This window comes from Fukomys damarensis, unplaced genomic scaffold (genome assembly GCF_012274545.1).
Source record: "Fukomys damarensis isolate Sample0158 unplaced genomic scaffold, DMR_v1.0_HiC HiC_scaffold_34, whole genome shotgun sequence".
NCBI lineage: Eukaryota > Metazoa > Chordata > Mammalia > Rodentia > Bathyergidae > Fukomys > Fukomys damarensis.
Window position 1 is genome coordinate 18759541 of NW_022900946.1, and position 6736 is coordinate 18766276.

General features: G+C 49.2%; 1 protein-coding gene across 3 annotated transcripts in view; it reads right to left on the reverse strand.

Annotated features, from left to right (window-relative positions):
* Mgrn1 (mahogunin ring finger 1) overlaps nt 1-6736 on the reverse strand; it is a 48150-nt gene that overhangs the window by 13090 nt on the left and 28324 nt on the right. For all 3 annotated transcript variants that reach the window (XM_010644121.3, XM_019210631.2, XM_010644120.2), the window contains exons 6-9: nt 5342-5408; nt 4898-4947; nt 1861-1908; nt 1023-1091 (exon numbers count right to left, since the gene is read on the reverse strand). In XM_010644121.3, the coding sequence (XP_010642423.1) occupies nt 1023-1091; nt 1861-1908; nt 4898-4947; nt 5342-5408 (234 nt within the window). The remainder of the gene's footprint in view (nt 1-1022; nt 1092-1860; nt 1909-4897; nt 4948-5341; nt 5409-6736) is intronic.

A 6736-nucleotide genomic window follows, 5' to 3' on the forward strand; every position in this document is an offset into this window, starting at 1 on the left:
AAAAAAAAAAAAAAAAAAAAAAAAAGAGAGAGCGAGCAAGAAAGAGGAATACATCTTTACAAGTGTCAGGAAACCCATAAACTCAAATTGGTAAAAACAAACAAGTCTAACTTGTTGGAAATATCTTCATTAAATAAATAAAGCTTCCATAAAGCAAACCAGCACATGGACTGACAGCAGAAGTTTTAAACAGGCATCAAAATTAACTATACCTGCCACTTATTTCTGCAAATACTGTTTTACTGAAACATAGCCACACCTCTACATTTCTATAGCTGCTTCAGAATTATAGCTGCAGTTCTGAGTAGATGCCACAGAAGCTATCTGGCCCTAAGGCCAAAAATATTTCCTCTCTGGTCCTTCATGAAAAATTAGCCAGGAACTGTCACAAAGCATGTGGATGAGCAGAGCATGCCTGATCCTGGCTTGCCCACTGCAGCTGGAGCAGGACTTTCAGAGGTTTAAAACAGCAGTGAGCAGCTTCATTCATACAGTGTGTCTTCAAAAACACTGAGGTCAGGCCGGGGGTTTAGCTCAGTGGTGCCGCTGCCTGCCTACAAGCACAAGGACCCGAGTTCGATCCCCGGTACACTCCGCTGCTTCCGCTTACTGTGCCAGTCCCTCCACCTGTCTGCAGGGAGGCAGGGTGGCCAGCAGAGGGCAGTGATAGTGATTGTTGACTGCAAGGAAAGGAAACAAGACAGCACAAGAAGTAGAGGGAAGATGGCCCCTGATTCCCAGGCTGCTCCGGAGGACATGGATGAAGTTCGCAAAATGAACCAGCAAACAAACAGGACAAAATGTTACCTAAACTTTGTTAACTTTTTAAAAAGAATTAAGAAAAAAATGACGGCACCTGGGCGACCAGGGCCTCCAAGGAAAGAAAGGAAGGGGACTGGCTCTTTCCCAACCCTCAGGGAGATTACAGCAACGCATTTCCATGAGTGGGCTGCTGTATGGCAGTGGAACCCGGTGGGCAGATGGATGGCCTAGAGTCCAGGCAGGTTCCCACAAGGACACACCTTGGTCTCCTGGTTGTTCTTGTTCTCAATGCCGTAGATCTCCTGCAGCAGGTAGCTGACCCGGTCCACCTGGGGAACAGAAAAGGTGTGGTAGGCCTGGCCAGCCCCCATCAGGGGCTCCTTTGCCATCTGAGCCTACACAACCTCCAAGGTACAGAAAATGGGGCCAGGGCAATGGTAGCTGGGAATCCTGTGGGCCTGTGCAGCTCTACTCCTAGGTGGTGAGCATACACCACAAAGGCACGGAAACCTGCTCTGCCCAGCAGTCCTGCCCATGTCCCCATCCCTGATAAATTCGCACAGTGCTTTAAATAGAAGGCTATTTAAATAGAAATGGCTTCCCAGTATCAACGATAAAATTAATGACTTCAAAGAAAAGCCACAGCTCTTACTTGGTCGAGGATTTTCCATCCTTCCTTTCAGGCACTGGCAAAGTCAACCCAGGTCTGCCAAACACTGCCTTGTTTTCAGCAGTGTATGAGAGAGGAGGCTTACTGTTTTCTGTCTTCCCTCCCTCTTCTACCCACCCAGCAAACATTTACTGAGTGCTAACTGTTCCAGGCACCACAGTTCAACCCAGACAAGACTCGGGGCCTGTAAGAGTTACTATGATACACAGTGGTATGCAACCCATGCCCACAATACCCCAAGATGTAGAACTTACATCCTGGAATGTAGGGCTGAATGTACATCCTAGAATGTACACCTTAAGGTCACGGGCTCCTGCACAGCTACTATGGCCAAGGAAGAACAGCTCACAGGGCCTACAAATGCATATGTCCAACGTGCATGTGTCTTTTAAGTCAAAAGGAGTTAAGATGTTTTCTGTGACACTTACGATCTGCTTCTGCTTTAAAGGCTTCACAGAGAAGCTGCCATCCATGTGCTGTGGGAGAAAGACACAAAGACAGAGGTTAAATTCTAGGTCAAGCTGGCAACTCCAAGCATTCTAGCGTGGCCCGCTGAGGCCATCCCTGGCCAGTACAAATCAAGAGTTGAAAAAAGGAACAATGCAAAGATTAAGGCCAGGATTTCTCCAACGATGGTCTTAAGGCCTGGTTCCAAACCTACCTAGAGAACCTTCTAAAAATACAACCTGCCCTACCAATCCAACTCAAACCAAAGACCACCCAGAGCCCTCACCACCACTACCATCACACTCAAGATGAAGACTACCCAGGTCTTCCCAACGGGCCAAAGTAGCACTCAGATGGCAAAAACTAACACAAACAACTTCCTGCTCTCAGAGGGCCTATTTTAGGAAGCCAGTACATGTGTATGCTCACATATACACAGTATGTCTCAGAGTACTAAAAATGTACAAACAAAATAGAACAAATGTGATCAGCAGTATCCAGGGAAATACTCAGCTCAGAGTTTGACAAGGTTAATCACCATATCAGATCAGAGATCTTGCAACAACACTAATTATGTTCCATGAGTCAAGACCAGCACTCAGTATTGTCTGGTAAGGCTGACGGATTCGGAGGGAAATTGCTAGAATAGAGAACTACAAAAATAAAGCGGCTTCTCCTTGGGCTCTAAACTGGAAGCACAGAATAGAATGCTGAGAGAGAACAGAATGAGAGAGAGAAGGGGGAGGGAGGGGAGGGAGGGATTGTTCGTATTTTAATGACATGGGAGTTAAGAACTAAAAATCTCCTGGCTTTGAATCACTATATGTAAGCTTCTTTCCATTTTGCTAGTTAAACCCAATCTTTTCCCCAAGTCCTACACTTTCTTCCTCCTACCTCTGCCATGAGTCACAGTGCTGGGCTTGGTTGGTATGACTTGGGAATTGTGCAGAAGAGTCTGATGAGGTTTTGAGGTGTTGAGAGAAGGTATCTGATAGGACAGGACTCCCTCACAGGTGCCAAGTGAACATGGAGACAAAGTTACTCTAGCATGTACAAAGTGCTAAGTAAGAAGACAGCCCTCTCCCTCTGCCCTTCCAGGTTTCACAGTAGCACTTTCTGCTCTGTCCTCATTGCCCACTAGTGGTTTAGGTTTTTTTGTTTTTTTGGTTTTTTGGTAGCGGGGATTGAACTCGGGTCTTTATGCTTACAAGGCACGCCACCAAAACACTGAGCTAAATCCCCAGCCCTGCCCACTCCTGGTTTAAAAGGAGGGCTGAGTGAGTTCTTCCTTTAAGCTTCCTGCACTTGTACTGAATTGGCTTCCCCTTGAGAGCCCTAAGTCCAGTGGCTCTGTGAGTACCATGGCCAGGAAGGAATTCCAGAGGACACATGGAAAGGACACCCTGGTCCCATCTCCACAAAACTTGTGTTCATCCTCTGCATCAGAATAGGAAGTTCTGAATCAGCAAGATCAAATGTCTCTCAAGTACCCAAAGTCACAATTCACTTTATATGTGGTTTAGTTGTAATTCTGTCAGGACATAACACAATCCCGGGCCCAGGCCCGGTGTTGCTGGGTTTGCAGTCCCTGGTTCACTGATGAACTCACTAATTATGGAGGGTGAAAGTGTGCCATTATTCTTGATATTAACTCCCCATTTTTTCCAAGTTCATATTATCACCCTCATTGCCCTGGTTCACACAGATGCTGACTGTCCAGATTCCCATGTGAGAGTGGATTCTGATACACACAGCATTCACCAAGGTTCTTGCTTTAAAATGCCCAATGTCCCAATGTTAAAGGTAGACTCGGCATCCATTTTAGTCATCTAGTAATAGGGCACATCACGCACAGACTTTCCTAAGGTTGGCTATGTGGTCCAGGAGCCTGGCTCCTGGTTACCATCTCTTCTAACCAGGCCAGCCCCGGGAAGGACAGCTGCGGGGCCCAGGACTGCAGAGGGAGGAGGCCGGCCTCTACTCAGAGGACTCCCATCAGCGCTGTCCACAGCTCTGGCCTGGAAAAGCAGACTCAACCTCTCCACAGAATAAACAAGTCAGAGAGGCTCCAGACCCATCCCTGAAGAACCCCTGGACTCTGCAGGGAAGGCACTCAGGGGCTGCAGGTGCTTGCAAGGCCAGGGCTGGGGTCCACAGGACACAAGTATGGAGGAAAGACCTGAGCCGCAGCCTATTCTCCACCAGGTCCTGATCTCCTGAAACAGTTTACAACTGCAGAGTGCGGGGAAATTCAAAGGGCATAGGAAGGGGGGTGGTCGGGGGGAATTATCACACGCTCCCTACCTCCAGCAAGCTTCTCAGGGAGCAGGGACCTACACAGGCCTGGGGTGGTACTAGGAGCCAGCAGACCCTCATTCACCCTACCATTATCACTGATCATCTTCTGCCCAGTATCACGCCCAGCTGAGGCTACAATGACAAATCAGAGGCCAGTTCTGCCCTCACAGACATTAAACAAAACAGGACAGTGGATCAGGAGAGGCCTCCCACAGAACAAGGCCAGCCTGGCCCTGCGGAGTCAGGGTGCTGCAGCCAGAGAGAGGAAGGGGCAGAGCATAGACAATGTCAGGAGGGAATATGACAGGTCCCAGGCGACAAGAGAATACCAAGGCCTGGTGGGAAAGGGCCAGGACAGGAAGAGGCAACAACCTTGACACTTTTCATATCCAAGTGGAATGTTAGTCTATGGCAAACGGCCTCGTCCATGTGGGCCTCCTGGCCTGTGTAGGAAGGTTCTAGAGGCTCTACAGGGCTAGCCTCATTCTAGAATGTTCTCCCCTTGCCACTCCAAATCCCCTCTGAAAAGCTTCTCACTGGGGACACTCAGTCTCAGATCTAGACTCCTGGGAATCAAAGAATAATTAGAGAATATTCCACCTGCCCGGGACTGACACCTGGCCCCCTATACCAAGCCCTGACCCCTACACCTCAGGCTTTTGGTTTCAAAACCTACCCCTTTGCCCCAGCTCCCAGGACAGCGACTGGGATGACACTTACCTTTTCAAAGGCAGCCAAAAGTACATGGGCATGGCCAGTCACTTCCACAACTGAAAGGGGACAGAGACCACAGAGGAGACAGCAGTCACGGCAAACAGCAGGGCAAAGTGAACTTGCTGCCTGCCTGGCCTCCTGTGCCCCTTCCCCTCCAGCATGGTTTCCCAGAGCTGCACCTGAGGGCAGCACCCAGAGCTGGGAGCACTCCAGGCTCCCCCTCAGCTTGTCCACCTCCGCCCAGGGACTTATGCCTCCTCCAGCAGCTTCCTGGTCTCCCGATCCCCCAAGCTCCCCCACACGGCACTCCACAGCCCTTCATCCCTTGTGGAAGGGACTCTTCTTGCTGGCTGAGGTGGGAAAGGCCCCAGGAATGGCCTCCTCCCTAAAATAGGGCCCATACACACTCAAAAGAAGGCAGGGGGAAGCAGAAAAGCCAACACTGCTCACCATCTCCCTCATCCACCACGGCCTGGATGACCACTGGAAACACGCCCCGGTCCAGGTCGAAGTTCAACTGAGGAGGAAAGGAGGTGAAAATGGTCAGGACCTGTGGCTGTCACAAACTGAGATGGAGGAAAAGCAGGTTAGCAGGATGGCTTCAGGCAAAGCTCAAAGGACGAGGACAGAATTTGTCAAGGACACTCACAGTGTCATGCAACTGTCACCACCATCATTTCCAAACTGTTTCCATTACTAACGACAGAAACTCTCTATGAATTGGAGAGTAACTCCCCACTCCCTCCCCTCAGCCCCTGGAACCATTCTTTCTTGTCTTTGCGGATGTGCCTGTTCTGGACATTTCCTGTACGTAGAAACATGCTATTTGTGCCTGTTTCAGCAAGTACAATGCTTTCAAAATTCATCCATGTTGCAGCATGTATCATAATTCCACCCCTTTTCATGGTTGCACAGTATTCCACTGTATGGTTGAACTACATTGTTTATTCAGTCTCTGGAGCTGTTTCTACATCACTGCCACCATGAACAGGGCTGCTCTGATCCCTAGGTACTAATATGTTTGCATTCTTGCTTTCCATTCTCCTAAAATGTTTCCCTCAGAGAGCTGGGTCACATTCAAGATTTGAAGTGTTTGAAAAAAGGCACCCAGCTTAGTTCTCACTAGAGTCAAAGGAGAGTGCACAGCTGGTCCCAGGTCAAGGAGAAACCTCCTTGCTACTCTCAGGTGAAGAGTGCTCTACTTCTGGCTCAAAAGGTCCCCAAAAGTCAGCTCTGCCTCAGCTGTAGCTCCAAGCCCACCCAGCCGAGCAGACTGAGCTTTCTGGCTGCTACAAATCTACTTCCTGCAAACCCTGGCCTTCACCCAGTGCCCTACAGGCTAACCGCTGCTCTGGGCCTCAGGAAAGGCTCCCCTGAAGCCACACGTGTAAGTGGGCTCCCAGTAAACACTGGCTCTTGTCTTCTCCAAGTGACCAAGCCCACTGTATTAGGAAAGTTGCCAGGTGATCCTCGGTCCACCTGACTCCATGCTGTACAGAAGCTGCAGAGGACAGAGCCCTGGTTGCCATGACCCTCTCAGTGTCTGACAGATACACGCAGTTCTTTGTTTATTCCCAAACAAGATTTACTAAAAGAATGGAAGCCAGTTACATAACAATGAACACACTAAAAAATACCAACCTATACGCACACTTGGAATGAATCGGCTGTATTACATGTGAATTATAAAGCTGTTGAAAAAGCAAAGAACAGCCGGGCGTGGTGGCACATGCCTGTAATCCCAGCACTCAGGAGGCTGAGGTAGGAGGATCGCTGTGAGTTCAAGACCAGCCTGGGCTACACAGTGAGTTCCAGGTCAGTCTCAACTACATTAGGGAGACCCTC